The sequence below is a fragment of the Oncorhynchus clarkii genome, chromosome 5 (genome assembly GCF_045791955.1).
Source record: "Oncorhynchus clarkii lewisi isolate Uvic-CL-2024 chromosome 5, UVic_Ocla_1.0, whole genome shotgun sequence".
NCBI classification, from domain to species: Eukaryota; Metazoa; Chordata; class Actinopteri; order Salmoniformes; family Salmonidae; genus Oncorhynchus; species Oncorhynchus clarkii.
Genome location: NC_092151.1, coordinates 82,363,172 through 82,383,256, shown reverse-complemented (window position 1 = coordinate 82,383,256; position 20,085 = coordinate 82,363,172). Strand labels below are relative to the sequence as shown.

The 20,085-nt window shown below is 42.2% G+C and overlaps 1 protein-coding gene across 1 annotated transcript in view; it reads right to left on the bottom strand.

The window, feature by feature from the left end:
• Window positions 1-6,226: 6,226 nt before the first annotated feature.
• The window catches only part of LOC139409775 (heparan sulfate 2-O-sulfotransferase 1-like), a 42,895-nt gene continuing 29,036 nt past the window's right edge, over window positions 6,227-20,085 (bottom strand). The window contains exons 4-8 of the mRNA XM_071155153.1: window positions 13,094-13,232; window positions 12,860-12,957; window positions 12,431-12,588; window positions 10,191-11,020; window positions 6,227-10,134 (exon numbers count right to left, since the gene is read on the bottom strand). Of these exons, the coding sequence (XP_071011254.1) occupies window positions 10,794-11,020; window positions 12,431-12,588; window positions 12,860-12,957; window positions 13,094-13,232 (622 nt within the window). The 3' untranslated portion in view covers window positions 6,227-10,134; window positions 10,191-10,793. The remainder of the gene's footprint in view (window positions 10,135-10,190; window positions 11,021-12,430; window positions 12,589-12,859; window positions 12,958-13,093; window positions 13,233-20,085) is intronic.

Sequence of the window (20,085 nt, the reverse complement as noted above, 5' to 3'; positions counted from 1 at the left end):
TATTTCCCTCAGATTACACAGATCCACAAAGAATTAAAAAACAAACCCAATTTTGAAAAACTCCCATATCTACTGGGTGAAATTCCATCACAGCAGCAAGATTTGTGACCTGTTGCCACGAGAAAAGGGCAACCAGTGAAGAACAAACACCATTGTAAATACAACCCATATTTATGCTTATTTATTTTATCTTGTGTCCTTTAACCATTTGTACATTGTTAAAACACTGTATATATATATATATATATATATATATAATATGACATTTGTAATGTCTTTACTGTTTTGAAACCTCTGTATGTGTAATGTTTACTGTTCATTTTTGTTGTTTTTCACTTTATATATTCACTTTGTATGTTGTCTACCTCACTTGCTTTGGCAATGTTAATTAACACATGTTTCCCATTCCAATAAAGCCCTTGAATTGAGAATTGAATTGAGAGAGAGAAAGAGAAAGAGAGAGAGAGAGGTTGAGTTAGACATTTGAAATGTCTTTATTCATTTTGGAACTTTGAGTGTTTTTAAATTTCACTTTTGTTTATTATCAATTTACATATGTTTCCCATGCCAGTAAAGCCCATTAAATTGAATTGATCGATAGAGAGAAGTGTCTTCTACCTAGGTCAAACTACAATACAGATCAAATTAGTGTCCCAGTGTTTCCTGATCAGTGGTCAACCATCCTTTGTGTTCACAGTCCTGTGATGACTATCATGGTTGGACTATTGCAATAGATTGTCATGAAAGCAATTGAAAAAAAAAATAGTTTAACGAACGAGTTGCACCTATTCCTTCATAATGTACTTCCGCAGTCACCAGACGTCTGTCTCCCCTGGTCAACTAGCTGGGTGGATCTCCCCTGGTCAACTAGCTGGGTGGATCTCCCCTAGTCAACTAGCTAGGTGGATCTCCCCTAGTCAACTAGCTGGGTGGATCTCCCCTGGTCAACTAGCTGGGTGGATCTCCCCTGGTCAACTAGCTGGGTGAGTCTCCCCTGGTCAACTAGCTGGGTGGATCTCCCCTGGTCAACTAGCTGGGTGGATCTCCCCTGGTCAACTAGCTGGGTGGATCTCCCCTGGACAACTAGCTCGGTGAGTCTCCCCTGGTCAACTAGCTGGGTGGATCTCCCCTGGTCAACTAGCTGGGTGAATCTCCCCTGGTCAACTAGCTGGGTGGATCTCCCCTGGTCAACTAGCTGGGTGGATCTCCCCTGGTCAACTAGCTGGGTGAGTCTCCCCTGGTCAACTAGCTGGGTGAGTCTCCCCTGGTCAACTAGCTGGGTGGATCTCCCCTGGTCAACTAGCTGGGTGGATCTCCCCTGGTCAACTAGCTGGGTGGATCTCACCTGGTCAACTAGCTGGGTGGATCTCCCCTGGTCAACTAGCTGGGTGGATCTCCCCTGGTCAACTAGCTGGGTGGATCTCCCCTGGTCAACTAGCTGGGTGGATCTCCCCTGGTCAACTAGCTGGGTGGATCTCCCCTGGTCAACTAGCTGGGTGGATCTCCCCTGGTCAACTAGCTGGGTGGGTCTCCCCTAGTCAACTAGCTGGGTGGATCTCCCCTGGTCAACTAGCTGGGTGGATCTCCCCTAGTCAACTAGCTAGGTGGATCTCCCCTAGTCAACTAGCTGGGTGGATCTCCCCTGGTCAACTAGCTGGGTGGATCTCCCCTGGTCAACTAGCTGGGTGGATCTCCCCTGGTCAACTAGCTGGGTGGATCTCCCCTGGTCAACTAGCTGGGTGGATCTCCCCTAGTCAACTAGCTGGGTGGATCTCCCCTGGTCAACTAGCTGGGTGGATCTCCCCTGGTCAACTAGCTGGGTGGATCTCCCCTGGTCAACTAGCTGGGTGGATCTCCCCTGGTCAACTAGCTGGGTGGATCTCCCCTGGTCAACTAGCTGGGTGGATCTCCCCTGGTCAACTACTAGCTGGGTGGATCTCCCCTGGTCAACTAGCTGGGTGGATCTCCCCTGGTCAACTAGCTGGGTGGATCTCCCCTGGTCAACTAGCTGGGTGGATCTCCCCTGGTCAACTAGCTGGGTGGATCTCCCCTGGTCAACTAGCTGGGTGGATCTCCCCTGGTCAACTAGCTGGGTGGATCTCCCCTGGTCAACTAGCTGGGTGGATCTCCCCTGGTCAACTAGCTGGGTGGATCTCCCCTGGTCAACTAGCTGGGTGGATCTCCCCTGGTCAACTAGCTGGGTGGATCTCCCCTGGTCAACTAGCTGGGTGGATCTCCCCTGGTCAACTAGCTGGGTGGATCTCCCCTGGTCAACTAGCTGGGTGGATCTCCCCTGGTCAACTAGCTGGGTGGATCTCCCCTGGTCAACTAGCTGGGTGGATCTCCCCTGGTCAACTAGCTGGGTGGATCTCCCCTGGTCAACTAGCTGGGTGGATCTCCCCTGGTCAACTAGCTGGGTGGATCTCCCCTGGTCAACTAGCTGGGGTGGATCTCCCCTGGTCAACTAGCTGGGTGGATCTCCCCTGGTCAACTAGCTGGGTGGATCTCCCCTGGTCAACTAGCTGGGTGGATCTCCCCTGGTCAACGAGCTGGGTGGATCTCCCCTGGTCAACTAGCTGGGTGGATCTCCCCTGGTCAACAAGCTAGGTGGATCTCCCCTGGTCAACTAGCTGGGTGGATCTCCCCTGGTCAACTAGCTAGGTGGATCTCCCCTGGTCAACTAGCTGGGTGGGTCTCCCCTGGTCAACTAGCTGGGTGAGTCTCCCCTAGTCAACTAGCTGGGTGGATCTCCCCTGGTCAACTAGCTGGGTGGATCTCCCCTGGTCAACAAGCTAGGTGGATCTCCCCTGGTCAACTAGCTGGGTGGATCTCCCCTAGTCAACTAGCTGGGTGGGTCTCCCCTGGTCAACTAGCTGGGTGGATCTCCCCTGGTCAACTAGCTGGGTGGATCTCCCCTGGTCAACTAGCTGGGTGAGTCTCCCCTGGTCAAGAGGCTCATATTGCGATCCAAATATAAGGATCTGACACTCCACTGAAGTCCAAAAAAATAGTCCAGAGGGTTACGGCTACATAGCTAGTGGATACCAGTCAGGTCAACTGTCACTAGCTGAATGAGGTCACTGTTTAGGAGCTCATTAACTCAATAGGATCACGTATTCCATTAAGATCAATAGAAGGTCTTGTCCAAATCACAGTAAACACTGTAATAGCAATCATGTTAGATTTCACGGAGAGGTAGCCTCGTTTTGTACCACCGGTTCAGTAAAGCTGTTTGTGAGAGGTGACATGCTGCTAAAACTTCCTTCTTCCTTTTTGCAATAAATAGCGAAATCATGGGAACAACCTATTTATGCCGTAAACCCTGGATTAAAATGGAGCTGTGTCATTATGCAATGCCCTGAGAGTGCAGCTGCACAAATTGTCCAAGACCAAGAAGATAACCTATTTATAGAGATCTCCATTAGGGCCCAGAACCAATTGAGCCGTAATGGCTCAATCTGTATTCTTAATGGTGATACCCTATTCGTTTGTTCCATTTGGCTCTGCTCTGTACAGGTGCATTAATGAGGTCTGCTGGTTAACAGACCAGTGAACAGTCCCAGGGAAAGCAGACCGACTAGCTTAGAGAATGAACAGGGTCGTGTAGTGGTTCAGTGGTTTCTTAGCGCCCTCTAGTGGCGCTAAGACTAAAGTCAACAAAAGGCCTTTTTAAAATGGAACAGTGAAACACCATTAAAATCTCAGCACACAGAATCAAAATCAACTAACCAGAACAAATTGTGGCTATTTACAGAATTCAGATTGATTAAATAAGAGAAGGCTGTCCAAGAAGGCTATTACTCCTATTCATCTGTGACCGTTGAAGGGGTGTGGGGTGGGGGGGGGCAGGGTGTTATTTTAGCATTATAGCATTATATAAAACAAAACAGGGTTTGTTATTAAAAAAAAACATTTAAAAGCTAAATAGCAAAAACTGCTAGATTTAATATCACTATCATTAAAATCACACACAAAAACAAACAATCCATCTTTTAAAACACAGAAATAATAAAACACAAATCAGCAACATAAAAAAAACCTGCAGTGGAAACATTCACTTGTGTAGTTTTCCACTCCCCTATTACCCTTCAGAGAACTCATCAGCTGACATCGATACACTGTAGAGAGAGAGAGAGAGAGACAGTGTTTTTAATTGAGAAGCAGTAATTATCCTATTGGATGTAGTTAATGAACACAACCAACACGCCATGTTGCCTACAGCTAAACTGGTAATTGAGTTTCTATTTTCTGAGACGGCTGCTCTGGCTCTCCTTGTGACTGTTCTACCCCCCACCACACACACACACAAATGGCACTTTATTCCTAATGCAGTGCACTACTTACCCATAGAGCCCTGGTCAAAAGTAGTGAACTATATAGGGAATAGGGTTCCATAGGGCCCTGGTCAAAGTAGTGAACTATGTAGGGAATAGGGAGCCATTTGGGATGCAGGCATGTGTTGCTGGCCACACAGTGGGCGTATCAAATTGGTTGGGGCCTCTGTGTTGGATGGGGACTGTTGGATCGTGAAAGGCCTGAGTAGGGACCACTGGCACGTTTCCCAAAGCTGGGTGAAGTTAGGTAGTCCCCTAGGTACAGATCTAGGATCAGTTTCCCCCTCCCACAATCCAAAACCTTAACCATTCGTGTGGAAAATGCTAAACTGACCCAAGATCAGTATCTAGTGACAAATTCACCTTACATCTATCCCCTGAGGGTGGCACAGACTGTGCAAGAGGTGTCACCAATCTCATCTTCAGGAGACCATCTTACACAGATCATACTGATAATATTCAAGGCCATTGTTAATAAGAGTCCTATGGTTTGCCTCTTCTATAAACTGTTAAAGGTCAGACTTGTTAAGCTTTATTTCCTATGCCATTGGTGTGAATTTATAGGATGGCTACTGTTTCCATAGTGATTAAATAAGGCTCTCATTACAGTTGAGGTCACATTTCCAGTGCAGCATCCTCTCATTACAGTTGTTGTTCTGTCACATTTCCAGTGCAGCATCCTCTCGTTACAGTTGTTGTTCTGTCCCATTTCCAGTGCAGCATCCTCCCTTACAGTTGTTCTGTCCCATTTCCAGTGCAGCATCCTCCCTTACAGTTGTTCTGTCCCATTTCCAGTGCAGCATCCTCCCTTACAGTTGTTCTGCCACATTTCCAGTGCAGCATTCTCCCTCATTACAGTTGTTGTGCAGCATCCTCCCTCATTACAGTTGTTGTTCTGTCACATTTCCAGTGCAGCATCCTCTTATTAGCTGTTGTTCTGTCCCATTTCCAGTGCAGCATCCTCTTATTAGCTGTTGTTCTGTCACATTTCTAGTGCAGCATCCTCTTATTAGCTGTTGTTCTGTCACATTTCTAGTGCAGCATCCTCTTATTAGCTGTTGTTCTGTCACATTTCTAGTGCAGCATCCTCTTATTAGCTGTTGTTCTGTCCCATTTCCAGTGCAGCATCCTCTTATTAGCTGTTGTTCTGTCACATTTCTAGTGCAGCATCCTCTTATTAGCTGTTGTTCTGTCACATTTCTAGTGCAGCATCCTCTTATTAGCTGTTGTTCTGTCACATTTCTAGTGCAGCATCCTCTTATTAGCTGTTGTTCTGTCACATTTCTAGTGCAGCATCCTCCCTTGTTACAGTTGTTGTTCTGTCACATTTCTAGTGCAGCATCCTCTCTTTAAGCTTATGATTTAGAGTTATTTTACTGACAGCATCACTTCTACAGCACCACAGAGGAAGAGGCACTGACTGACTGTTATTTACTAGCTAGCTTGCTGTTGGATTTTCTTTAAATCATGACGTCAATCTGTTCAAAACAAGTGGTTTTAAAAAATAAAAAGACAATGCCACTTTTTTGACCGGGTCTTCTTCCAGCTTTTAGCAAATCCTTGTTGTAAATTCAACAGTGAAGAGTCAACGTAAAAAGACAGAAAACATTGAGAAGTATCTCTCAGGTAAGTGAGCTAAAGACAAACATGCATTACATATGTCAACATGATGGACGGCTAGGATGAACTTCTCCCAACACAATGGTTTTACAGCTGTATTTTTGTTTTGACCCTTGAACCCTACCATTTTTATTGATGGGATATTGCTTATCAAAACAGGAAAACTTCAACAAAAGGATGTCTTTAATTAACCGAGTGTTTACACTTAAAAACAGAAGACCAGCGGAGACTGTGAAACAGTTCAGTATTTATTTTAAATGTTTTAGGTTGTTTACAATAAGAAATTGATATGAAAAAGAAAAAGCAGTATACTGGCAGAACAGATAATTGTGTCAAATGAATGAGCACAACATTCAGAAAAGGGGAAAATGACATCGGATATCACAAAGTGGCTTAGGAGTCTTGTATAAATATACATCCCAAATTGCACCCTATTCCCTATGTAGTGCACTACTTTTTTTATTTTACCAGGGCCCCATAGGGCAGTGGTGAACAGTAGTGCACTAAACAGGAAATAGGGTGAAATTTGGGAAATAAAAATAATGATATGATGAAGGCACTATCAAGCCTCGGATGCGTTTCTCTTCTTGGCGTAGCTCGCTCCCTAACGAGCGTGACCCCGTTACCAAAAACACTAAAACATTCTTAGGCATAAACCATGTGACTCGACGGTCCCGATTTGCACCTTTCCCCACGGGCCAAACCATGTCTGTACATTTGTACGGTGTATGCAACACGGTGGAAGATATACCGTTGCTTATATACACACCAGACCTTTCTGATCTGCAAACACAAAAAGGGTTAGGGCCAAGGGAGAAGGGTAGAGCGCCATTTGGGACTGGCTGGGGTAAAAATAATAACAACAACAAAAGTCTTGTTTCTGGTCAACGTTGATCACACACACACCCACTGTTGAGTCATAGCGACAAATTGCTGCTGCATTCACACACTAAAACTTTGTGCTAAAGACAAGTTCGTTTACCCGGACAACTCCAACAAACTGATGAATGAAACACGTTTGGAATGTTGTGGTGGTTATTAAAAAAAATGTGAGGAACTTCAGGTCGACAGTACAGAACGGAGATTATTTTATAAAAATCTAGTGGGCTACTAATTAACTAGATGTTAAAAGACACACCGAAAAAAAAGATACAATGCTCACAGAAGTCTTACCAAACATTTTGTCCAGTACATCAGATATGTAGTGTGTAAATACACTGTGTACTGTGGTTTCATGTGTTTACTCTGTAAACTGCTAACAGTGGATCTAAAATATACAAATCGTGGCCAAAAGTTGTGAGAATGACACAATTATTAATTTCCACAAAGTTTGCTGCTTCAGTTGTCTTTAGATATTTTTGTCAGATGTTACTATGCAATACTGAAGTTTAATTACAAGCATTTCATAAGTGTCAAAGACTTCTATTGACACTTACATGAAGTTGATGCAAAGAGTCAATATTTGCAGTGTTGACCCTTCTTTTTCAAGACCTCTGCAATCCACCCTGGCATGCTGTCAATTAATTTCTGGGCCACATCCTGACTGATAGCAGCACATTCTTGCATAATCAATGCTTGGAGTTTGTCAGAATTTGTGGGTTGGTTGTTTGTCCATCAGTCTCTTGAGGATTGACCACAAGTTCTCAATAGGATTAAGGTCTGGGGAGTTTCCTGGCCAGGGACCCCAAATATCAATGTTTTATTCCCCGAGCCACTTAGTTATCACTGTGGCAAGGTGCTCCATCATGCTGGTATAGGCATTGTTCGTCACCAAACTGTTCCTGGATGGTTGGGAGAAGTTGCTCTCGGAGGATGTGTTGTTACCATTCTATATTCATGGCTGTGTTCTTAGGCAAAATTGTGAGTGAGCCCATTCCCTTGGCTGAGAAGCAACCCCACACATGAATGGTCTCAGGATGCTTTACTGTTGGCATGACACAGGACTGATGGTAGCACACACCTGGTCTTCTCCAGACAAGCTTTTTACCGGATGCCCCAAACAATCAGAAAGGGGATTCATCAGAGAAAATGACTTTACCCCAGTCCTCAGCAGTCCAATCCCTGTACCTTTTGCTGAATATCAGTCTGTTACTGATGTTTTTCCTGGAGAGAAGTGGCTTCTTTGCTGCCTTTCTTGACACCAGGCCATCATCCAAAAGTCTTCGCCTCACTGTGCGTGCAGATGCACTCACACCTGCTTGCTGCCATTCCTGAGCAAGCTCTGTACTGGTGGTGCCCCGATCCCACAGCTGAATCAACTTTAGGAGACGGTCCTGGCGCTTGCTGGACTTTCTTGGGCGCCCTGAAGCCTTTTCACAACAATTGAACCGCTCTCCTTGAAGTTCTTGATGATCCGATAAATGGTTGATTTAGGTGCAATCTTACTGGCAGCAATATCCTTGCCTGTGAAGCCTTTTTTGTGCAAAGCAATGATGACGGCACGCGTTTCCTTGCAGGTAACCATGGTTGACAGAGGAAGAACAATGATTCCAAACACCACCCTCCTTTTGAAGCTTCCAGTCTGTTATTCGGACTCAATCAGCATGACGGAGTGATCTCCAGCCTTGTCCTCGTCAACACTCACACCTGTGTTAACGAGAGAATCACTGACATGATGTCAGCTGGTCCTTTTGTGGCAGGGCTGAAATGCAGTGGAAATGTTTTTGGGGGATTCAGTTCATTTGCATGGCAAAGAGGGACTTTGCAATTAATTGCAATTCATCTGATCACTCTTCATAACATTATGGAGTATATGCAAATTGCCATCATACAAACTGAGGCAGCAGAATGAAAATACATGTGTGTCATTCTCAACTTTTGGCCACGACTGTACACACACAATGTAGATGAACAGCCCTTAACACACCGAGCTGAAGCCACCCTTTCCTCCTCGTTAGTACAGTACCTCCCTTTCACAGTCGCCCAGCTTAGGCACGAGCCAGCAAACTGTCCTTCTGACACGAGCCAGCAAACTGTCCTTCTGACACGAGCCAGCAAACTGTCCTTCTGACACGAGCCAGCAAACTGTCCTTCTGACAAGAGCCAGCAAACTGTCCTTCTGACACGAGCCAGCAAACTGTCCTTCTGACACGAGCCAGCAAACTGTCCTTCTGACACGAGCCAGCAAACTGTCCTTCTGACACGAGCCAGCAAACTGTCCTTCTGACACGAGCCAGCAAACTGTCCTTCTGACACGAGCCAGCAAACTGTCCTTCTGACACGAGCCAGCAAACTGTCCTTCTGACACGAGCCAGCAAACTGTCCTTCTGACACGAGCCAGCAAACTGTCCTTCTGACACTTTGATCTGACGTTTTGTACAACAGATCAAACGTCCCAATATCTGACATACTCCTGTTTTCTTTTCAATTGACCTTCTCATATGTTGTTAGATTTTTTTTTTTTTTTACGAAACGTAAAATAGACAATCTTTTGCTAGACGTCGTAAGATGTGGTTGTGGTTGGGCAGCCATTTTGAGTTGGAGCCTGAAGACCACAAGGCAGGTCCCCAGTGGAGGGGGGGGGGGGGGGATTATTGACCTCTGTGTAGATACACGCAGGTCAGATGTTGGATCTGGCTTAAATAACCTTTAGAAGAAGTGACCAGCTACAGAGAAGTACAGGACACCATGTTGGATCTGGCTTCAACAACCTGTAGAAGTGGCCAGCTACAGAGAAGTACAGGACACCATGTTGGATCTGGCTTCAACAACCTGTAGAAGTGGCCAGCTACAGAGAAGTACAGGACACCATGTTGGATCTGGCTTCAATAACCTGTAGAAGAAGTGACCAGCTACAGAGAAGAACAGGACACCATGTTGGATCTGGCTTCAATAACCTGTAGAAGTGGCCAGCTGCAGAGGATTACAGGACACCATGTTGGATTTGAGACCTGTTCAAATACCTTGTAGAAGTCAACAACTACAGTGAAGAACAAGGAACCAATGAAACCAGCACAGTATCCCCCAGACCCAGTACAGCTACACAGTAGGTCCCCATCTACACGTCAGACAGTTATTGTTATGATGGCATTCTGTGACGTGTGTAACAGGGTGAATAATGGTCAGGCTCTGCCGTCTGAACTAACACAGAGAGTAGAGTGTATGTATGACCTCATCAATATCCCCCTGGCCTGATGTTAACCCAGACCTCATCACCATCTCCCCTGATGTTAACCCAGACCTCAACATCCCCCCTGGCCTGATGTTAACCCAGACCTCAACATGATTAACCCAGACCTCAACATCCCCCCTGGCCTGATGTCAACCCAGACCTCATCAACATCCCAAATGGCCTGATGTTAACCCAGACCTCATCAACACATCTACATCCCCCCTGGCCTGATGTTAACCCAGACCTCATCAACATCCCCCCTGGCCTGATGTTAACCCAGACCTCATCAACATCCCCCCTGGCCTGATGTTAACCCAGACCTCATCACCATCTCCCCTGATGTTAACCCAGACCTCAACATCACCCTGGTCTGATGTTAACCCAGACCTCATCAACACATCTACATCCCCCTGGCCTGATGTTAACCCAGACCTCATCAACATCCCCCCTGGCCTGATGTTAACCCAGACCTCATCAACATCCCCCTGGCCTGATGTTAGCCCAGACCTCCACATCCACCTGGCCTGATGTTAACCCACACCTCATCTACATCCCCCTGGCCTGATGTTAACCCAGACCTCATCTATATCCCCCTGGCCTGATGTTAACCCAGACCTCATCAACATCCCCCTGGCCTGATGTTAACCCAGACCTCATCAACATCCACCTGGCCTGATGTTAGCCCAGACCTGCACATCCCCCTGGCCTGATGTTAACCCAGTTCCACCCTAGTTCACTTTGGGGTAGATTTTCTCATAGAAGAAGTTCTGTGCCAGCAGGTAGAGTTCCCCGTCCTTCTCCCGGACGGCGTGGGCTCTGACAAATTGGAACTGCTCCTGGGCAAACTCGTAGAACTCGTTTTCCATCTTCCAAACGTCGGACTGCTGCAGCTTGGCGATGGACTCCTTGGTGGGTGGCTTCTTCTCTGTGGTCTTACGCAGGTGGGACTTCTTACCTGGGAGCACACGGGAACAGGAGAGGATCGGTTAGAGTCTACAGTGGTTCGTCCTTTAAAAGTTATTGCAGCACAGTATTAGTTTATTGTGATTCAAAGCCATGAATGAGTGAGTCACTCAGCTTTATATAGGTGCCGGCTATATGACTGTGCCATCAACTTGACAATATATAACAATATTTGGAGATTATTCCGATTACAAAATCGCTGACTTGTTTTTTTGAAAAGTAAATAAAGGCCAAAACATTTGTGTTTTTATAGAGAGAAACGCTGGGCCAATTGTTCGCCTCCCTATGGGACTCCCAATCACATTCAGATGTGATAAACAACCATTAGAACCTAACTTAGAATTCTCCCCCTACCCTCCATCTTGGCAAGTCTACTGTCCAGCTACCTGTTGAACAGCCGGAACGTTTCCCTAGTCAGCCCCATTATTAGTGCAAAGCCCCTTAAAGTGTTGCTCTGTGCTGCCCAGTGTGGTAGGGTGGGAGTCCACCCTCCTCCTCGGTCTGTCTTCTGTGCGTGGCTCTGCGGCCCTTCCCGTGCCCCCTGCCCTCGTGTCTTGAACCTCGCACGCTTTCAGTGGATACAGCTGGAGAACTGCAAGGCAGTCCCATTGTGCACCACTTGGGAGACATGACCAATATGACCAATATATATGGTCCTGCTAATAAAATGAATAATATTTTGGAGATGAACATGGGGTGAGATATTGTTACTAATTTGTAAATAAAGCCAGTTTGTTATTTATTTATGTTTTTAAAGCGAGAAAAACCACAAAAAAAACCTAGTCATCTCATGGGTCTTCCAGTTGAGGGCGGCACGGGTATTGAACCAGCATCTGTAGCAACACAGCTTGTACTGCTATGCAGTGTCTTAGGCGCTGTACAACGTGACTGGTCGGGAGTGGCCTACAGTACTACAGTAAGAGCAAAATAACCCTAACAAAATAAAATAAAATAATAAAAACATGAACAGTTTAGTAAGTAATACTGAAGTCGTGCACAATTATCAGTTTCTATTGAGGTTTATGCCACCCATTCATTGTCAGTTAGAGACACAGTAGGACCCAAAAGCCTAATCGGTACTCTAACTCCCCCTTGTGGTGGTCTGAAGCAATGAAGTGGTGACGCACGGTACCGTACTAATTGCAAAAACTTTTAGTGGAGCAACCACTATCTATCCAACAGGCTACTCCTTCACTTGGTCTGCCCAAGTGCCCTAAATATAGTAGGTTATTCTGCCCAAGTGTACTAAATGCTGTTACCAGGAAAAGAGCAGAGCGGGGCTGCAGACCAGGGTCGGTCAGAAGGACAAGGCGCCACAGAGACAAGGCTAGAACACTGACAGGGTTTTATCTGCTGAGGCTAAGTGAGAGGAACCAGGATACATGGTGTGCCAGTACAGTACCTGTTTTGTAGAGGCCTGTGGCACCCTTGAAGAAGCGGGGCAGGGCTGCCTCCAGCATCATGATAAAGTCCTCCAGCTCCTCTGTCACGCCGACTAGTAGATATTCATTCAGCAGGTTATACTTGGCCTGATCCAGGGCCCACCTGCTGCCTACATTCCTATAGTACACATACACACCATGGTAATTACAAATAGAAAACTCATTTAATAAGATATATCTGTGGTTTACACACAGTTTAACGACAACAAATGACTTAATCATTACGTTATCAATGTGTTCTGATTACTAACACATTGACCAAAGTCCCCTAGGACCCAGCCGGTGCAATGGGGATAAGTGGGTCAGCGCTGGCAGCCATGTTGGCTCCCACCCAGCACTGGCAGCCATGTTGGCTCCCACCCAGCGCTGGCAGCCATGTTGGTACCCACCAGCACTCTGAGTAGTGTCCGCAGAAGAACGGGATCTGGAGCCAAAGCTTCTCAGAGGCACAGTCAGAACCACCTGCTGACACACACTCATCAAAGGTCTAAAACACACACACACACACACACACACGTCAGAAATAGAGCTTCATATACACTCACTAGGGCGATAAGACATTAAAACAACATTGAAAACCAGTATGTTACTGTGTAACTGTTTGTAAATGTATACAACAATACCTTTTTGTCACCTTGTTTTCTCCTTCGAAGGCCAGGCCTGTAGTCATCTCCAAACCTCAGGAAGTAGTAGTATGATACGAGGCGTTGGATGGGGTCCCGGACCACGTTGATGTAAACGGGTTTACCTCTCACCCCATACCTATCAGAGGGCAAATAGTTAGGAGAATACCTGTACCTAATCACAATAGTTAGGAGAAGACCTGTACCTAATCACAATAGTTAGGAGAAGACCTGTACCTAATCACAATAGTTAGGAGAATACCTGTACCTAATCATAATAGTTAGGAGAATACCTGTACCTAATCACAATAGTTAGGAGAATACCTGTACCTAATCACAATAGTTAGGAGAATACCTGTACCTAATCACAATAGTTAGGAGAATACCTGTACCTAATCACAATAGTTAGGAGAATACCTGTACCTAATCACAATAGTTAGGAGAATACCTGTACCTAATCAGAAGTTAGAATACCTGTACCTAATCACAAGTTAGAAGACCTGTACCTAATCACAATAGTTATGAATATACCTGTATCTAATCACAATAGTTAGGAGAATACCTGTACCTAATCACAAGTTAGACGACCTGTACCTAATCACAATAGTTATGAATATACCTGTACCTAATCACAACAGTTATGAATATACCTGTACCTAATCACAATAGTTAGGAGAATACCTGTACCTAATCACAAGTTAGACGACCTGTACCTAATCACAATAGTTATGAATATACCTGTACCTAATCACAATAGTTAGGAGAATACCTGTACCTAATCACAATAGTTAGGAGAATACCTGTACCTAATCACAATAGTTAAGAATATACCTGTACCTAATCACAATAGTTAGGAGAATACCTGTACCTAATCACAATAGTTAGGAGAAGACCTGTACCTAATCACAATAGTTAGGAGAAGACCTGTACCTAATCACAATAGTTAGGAGAATACCTGTACCTAATCACAATAGTTAGGAGAATACCTGTACCTAATCACAATAGTTAGGAGAATACCTGTACCTAATCACAATAGTTAGGAGAATACCTGTACCTAATCACAATAGTTACGAATATACCTGTACCTAATCACAATAGTTACGAATATACCTGTACCTAATCACAATAGTTAGGAGAAGACCTGTACCTAATCACAATAGTTAGGAGAATACCTGTACCTAATCACAATAGTTAGGAGAATACCTGTACCTAATCACAATAGTTAGGAGAATACCTGTACCTAATCACAATAGTTATGAATATACCTGTACCTAATCACAAGTTAGAAGACCTGTACCTAATCACAAGTTAGAAGACCTGCACCTAATCACAATAGTTATGAATAGACCTGTACCTAATCACAAGTTAGAAGACCTGTACCTAATCACAAGTTAGAAGACCTGCACCTAATCACAAGTTAGAAGACCTGCACCTAATCACAAGTTAGAAGACCTGTACCTAATCACAATAGTTAGGAGAATACCTGTACCTAATCACAATAGTTAGGAATATACCTGTACGTAATCACAAAAGTTAGGAATATACCTGTACGTAATCACAATAGTTAGGAGAATACCTGTACCTAATCACAATAGTTAGGAGAAGACCTGTACCTAATCACAATAGTTAGGAGAATACATGTACCTAATCACAATAGTTAGGAGAATACCTGTACCTAATCACAATAGTTAGGAGAATACCTGTACCTAATCATAATAGTTAGGAGAATACCTGTACCTAATCACAATAGTTATGAATATACCTGTACCTAATCACAATAGTTAGGAGAATACCTGTACCTAATCACAATAGTTAGGAGAATACCTGTACCTAATCACAATAGTTACGAATATACCTGTACCTAATCACAATAGTTACGAATATACCTGTACCTAATCACAATAGTTACAAATATACCTGTACCTAATCACAATAGTTATGAATATACCTGTACCTTATCACAATAGTTAGGAGAATACCTGTACCTAATCACAATAGTTAGGAGAATACCTGTACCTAATCACAATAGTTATGAATATACCTGTACCTAATCACAATAGTTAGGAGAATACCTGTACCTAATCACAATAGTTAGGAGAAGACCTGTACCTAATCACAATAGTTAGGAGAAGACCTGTACCTAATCACAATAGTTAGGAGAATACCTGTACCTAATCACAATAGTTAGGAGAATACCTGTACCTAATCACAATAGTTAGGAGAATACCTGTACCTAATCACAATAGTTAGGAGAATACCTGTACCTAATCACAATAGTTACGAATATACCTGTACCTAATCACAATAGTTACGAATATACCTGTACCTAATCACAATAGTTACAAATATACCTGTACCTAATCACAATAGTTATGAATATACCTGTACCTAATCACAATAGTTAGGAGAATACCTGTACCTAATCACAATAGTTAGGAGAATACCTGTACCTAATCACAATAGTTATGAATATACCTGTACCTAATCACAATAGTTAGGAGAATACCTGTACCTAATCACAATAGTTAGAAGACCTGTACCTAATCACAAGTTAGAAGACCTGTACCTAATCACAATAGTTAGGAGAATACCTGTACCTAATCACAATAGTTATGAATAGACCTGTACCTAATCACAAGTTAGAAGACCTGTACCTAATCACAAGTTAGAAGACCTGCACCTAATCACAAGTTAGAAGACCTGCACCTAATCACAAGTTAGAAGACCTGTACCTAATCACAATAGTTAGGAGAATACCTGTACCTAATCACAATAGTTAGGAATATACCTGTACGTAATCACAAAAGTTAGGAATATACCTGTACGTAATCACAATAGTTAGGAGAATACCTGTACCTAATCACAATAGTTAGGAGAAGACCTGTACCTAATCACAATAGTTAGGAGAATACATGTACCTAATCACAATAGTTAGGAGAATACCTGTACCTAATCACAATAGTTAGGAGAATACCTGTACCTAATCATAATAGTTAGGAGAATACCTGTACCTAATCACAATAGTTATGAATATACCTGTACCTAATCACAATAGTTAGGAGAATACCTGTACCTAATCACAATAGTTATGAATATACCTGTACCTAATCACAATAGTTAGGAGAATACCTGTACCTAATCACAATAGTTAGGAGAATACCTGTACCTAATCACAATAGTTACGAATATACCTGTACCTAATCACAATAGTTACGAATATCCCTGTACCTAATCACAATAGTTATGAATATACCTGTACCTAATCACAATAGTTAGGAGAATACCTGTACCTAATCACAATAGTTATGAATATACCTGTACCTAATCACAATAGTTAGGAGAATACCTGTACCTAATCACAATAGTTAGGAATATACCTGTACGTAATCACAATAGTTACGAATATACCTGTTCCTAATCACAATAGTTACGAATATACCTGTACCTAATCACAATAGTTAGGAGAATACCTGTACCTAATCACAATAGTTAGGATATTACCTGTACCTAATCACAAGAGTTAGGAGAATACCTGTACCTAATCACAATAGTTAGGAGAAGACCTGTACCTAATCACAATAGTTAGGAGAAGACCTGTACCTAATCACAAGTTACGAATATACCTGTACCTAATCACAATAGTTACAAATATACCTGTACCTAATCACAATAGTTATGAATATACCTGTACCTAATCACAAGTTAGAAGACCTGTACCTAATCACAAGTTAGAAGACCTGCACCTAATCACAAGTTAGAAGACCTGTACCTAATCACAATAGTTAGGAATATACCTGTACGTAATCACAATAGTTAGGAGAATACCTGTACCTAATCACAATAGTTAGGAGAAGACCTGTACCTAATCACAATAGTTAGGAGAAGACCTGTACCTAATCACAATAGTTAGGAGAATACCTGTACCTAATCACAATAGTTAGGAGAATACCTGTACCTAATCACAATAGTTAGGAGAATACCTGTACCTAATCACAATAGTTAGGAGAATACCTGTACCTAATCACAATAGTTATGAATATACCTGTACCTAATCACAATAGTTAGGAGAATACCTGTACCTAATCACAATAGTTACGAATATACCTGTACCTAATCACAATAGTTACGAATATACCTGTACCTAATCACAATAGTTACAAATATACCTGTACCTAATCACAATAGTTATGAATATACCTGTACCTAATCACAATAGTTAGGAGAATACCTGTACCTAATCACAATAGTTATGAATATACCTGTACCTAATCACAATAGTTAGGAGAATACCTGTACCTAATCACAAGTTAGAAGACCTGTACCTAATCACAATAGTTATGAATATACCTGTACCTAATCACAAGTTAGAAGACCTGTACCTAATCACAATAGTTATGAATATACCTGTACCTAATCACAATAGTTAGGAGAATACCTGTACCTAATCACAATAGTTAGGAGAATACCTGTACCTAATCACAATAGTTAGGAGAATACCTGTACCTAATCACAAGTTAGAAGACCTGTACCTAATCACAAGTTAGAAGACCTGTACCTAATCACAATAGTTAGGAGAATACCTGTACCTAATCACAATAGTTATGAATAGAATTGTACCTAATCACAAGTTAGAAGACCTGTACCTAATCACAATAGTTAGGAATATACCTGTACCTAATCACAATAGTTAGGAATATACCTGTACGTAATCACAATAGTTAGGAGAATACCTGTACCTAATCACAATAGTTATGAATAGACCTGTACCTAATCACAAGTTAGAAGACCTGTACCTAATCACAAGTTAGAAGACCTGTACCTAATCACAATAGTAAGGAATATACCTGTACCTAATCACAATAGTTAGGAATATACCTGTACGTAATCACAATAGTTAGGAATATACCTGTACCTAATCACAATAGTTACGAATATACCTGTTCCTAATCACAATAGTTAGGAGAATACCTGTACCTAATCACAATAGTTAGGAGAATACCTGTACCTAATCACAATAGTTAGGAGAATACCTGTACCTAATCACAATAGTTAGGAGAAGACCTGTACCTAATCACAATAGTTAGGAGAAGACCTGTACCTAATCACAAGTTACGAATATACCTGTACCTAATCACAATAGTTACAAATATACCTGTACCTAATCACAATAGTTATGAATATACCTGTACCTAATCACAATAGTTAGGAGAAGACCTGTACCTAATCACAATAGTTAGGAGAAGACCTGTACCTAATCACAATAGTTAGGAGAAGGCCTGTACCTAATCACAAGTTAGAAGACCTGTACCTAATCACAAGTTAGAAGACCTGCACCTAATCACAAGTTAGAAGACCTGTACCTAATCATAATAGTTAGGAATATACCTGTACGTAATCACAATAGTTAGGAATATACCTGTACGTAATCACAAAAGTTAGGAATATACCTGTACCTAATCACAATAGTTAGGAATATACCTGTACGTAATCACAATAGTTATGAATATACCTGTACCTAATCACAATAGTTAGGAGAATACCTGTACCTAATCACAATAGTTAGGAGAATACCTGTACCTAATCACAATAGTTAGGAGAATACCTGTACCCATTCACAATAGTTAGGAGAATACCTGTACCTAATCACAATAGTTACGAATATACCTGTACCTAATCACAATAGTTACGAATATACCTGTACCTAATCACAATAGTTACGAATATACCTGTACCTAATCACAATAGTTAGAAGACCTGTACCTAATCACAATAGTTACGAATATACCTGTACCTAATCACAATAGTTATGAATATACCTGTACCTAATCACAATAGTTACAAATATACCTGTACCTAATCACAAGTTACGAATATACCTGTACCTAATCACAATAGTTAGGAGAATACCTGTACCTAATCACAATAGTTATGAATATACCTGTACCTAATCACAAAAGTTAGGAGAATACCTGTACCTAATCACAAGTTAGAAGACCTGTACCTAATCACAATAGTTATGAATATACCTGTACCTAATCAGAAGTTAGAAGACCTGTACCTAATCACAATAGTTATGAATATACCTGTACCTAATCACAATAGTTAGGAGAATACCTGTACCTAATCACAATAGTTAGGAGAATACCTGTACCTAATCACAATAGTTAGGAGAATACCTGTACCTAATCACAATAGTTAGGAGAAGACCTGTACCTAATCACAAGTTAGAAGACCTGTACCTAATCACAAGTTAGAAGACCTGTACCTAATCACAAGTTAGAAGACCTGTACCTAATCACAAGTTAGAAGACCTGTACCTAATCACAAGTTAGAAGACCTGTACCTAATCACAAGTTAGAAGACCTGTACCTAATCACAATAGTTAGGAATATACCTGTACCTAATCACAATAGTTAGGAGAATACCTGTACCTAATCACAATAGTTAGGAGAATACCTGTACCTAATCACAATAGTTATGAATATACCTGTACCTAATCACAATAGTTAGGAGAATACCTGTACCTAATCACAATAGTTATGAATATACCTGTACATAATCACAAGTTAGAAGACCTGTACCTAATCACAATAGTTAGGAGAATACCTGTACCTAATCACAATAGTTAGGAGAATACCTGTACCTAATCACAATAGTTAGGAGAATACCTGTACCTAATCACAATAGTTAGGAGAAGACCTGTACCTAATCACAATAGTTAGGAGAAGACCTGTACCTAATCACAAGTTACGAATATACCTGTACCTAATCACAATAGTTACAAATATACCTGTACCTAATCACAATAGTTATGAATATACCTGTACCTAATCAGAAGTTAGAAGACCTGTACCTAATCACAATAGTTAGGAGAATACCTGTACCTAATCACAATAGTTAGGAGAATGCCTGTACCTAATCACAATAGTTATGAATATACCTGTACCTAATCACAATAGTTAGGAGAATACCTGTACCTAATCACAATAGTT